Source organism: Penaeus vannamei, chromosome 16 (genome assembly GCF_042767895.1).
Source record: "Penaeus vannamei isolate JL-2024 chromosome 16, ASM4276789v1, whole genome shotgun sequence".
Classification (NCBI taxonomy): Eukaryota; Metazoa; Arthropoda; class Malacostraca; order Decapoda; family Penaeidae; genus Penaeus; species Penaeus vannamei.
In genome coordinates, this window is record NC_091564.1 from 8,437,512 (window position 1) to 8,438,265 (window position 754).

The following is a 754-nucleotide window of genomic DNA, read 5'->3' on the forward strand; positions in this document are numbered from 1 at the left end:
GTCATCAGGCCAGCAGACAGTCATCAGGCCAGCAGACAGTCAGCTGGCCAGCAGACAGCCAATAAGCCAGCAGACAATCAGCAAGCCAGCAGACAGTCAGCAGGCCAGCAGACAGTCAAGCAGGTAGTCGTAGAACACCACAAAGATCCCCAAGACGCCCGGTACAAAGATGGGCGATTCAGCACGAGAGGAGGAGCCGCCCAACAGCAGCCCAGACAACGCCTTTTAAAGCAGGCGCCACGAAGCTCTTGCGGGTAGAACAGGACGTGGTTCCGGTGAGAGAATCGGAGGACACCGGGGAGAGAAGACAAGGAGAGAGGGAAAGAGGGAGGGAGAGGGATAGGGAGGGGGGAGAGGCATAGGGAGGGAGGGAGAGAGGAGAGAGAGGGGGGAGGGAGGGAGGGAGAGGTGGGAAGAAGAAGGGGAGAGAGAGGGGGGAGGGATAGGGAGGTAGGGAGGGAGTGGGAGGGAGTGGGAGAGAGAGGGGGAGGGAGGTAGGGAGGGGGTGGGAGAGAGAGAGAGAGAGAGAGAGAGAGAGAGAGAGAGAGAGAGAGAGAGAAAGAGAAAGAGAGAGAGAGAGAGAGAGAGAGAGAGAGAGAGAGAGAGAGAGAGAAGAGAGAAAGAGAGAAAGAGAGAAAGAGAGAGAGAAAGAGAAAGAAAGAGAGAGAGAGAGAGAGGAGAAAGAAAAAAGAAAACAAAGGAGAAAAAGAAATGAAAAATTAACGAAAAGATAAATAGACAAGTAGACAGACAG

General features: G+C 54.0%; 1 protein-coding gene across 1 annotated transcript in view; it reads left to right on the forward strand.

Moving 5' to 3' along the window:
* LOC138864415 (sperm acrosomal protein FSA-ACR.1-like) overlaps window positions 1-258 on the forward strand; it is a 6,331-nt gene extending 6,073 nt beyond the window's left edge. The window contains exon 4 of the mRNA XM_070131521.1: window positions 1-258. This exon is cut by the window's left edge and continues 144 nt beyond it. Within this exon, the coding sequence (XP_069987622.1) occupies window positions 1-258 (258 nt within the window).
* The last annotated feature ends 496 nt before the right edge of the window (window positions 259-754 follow it).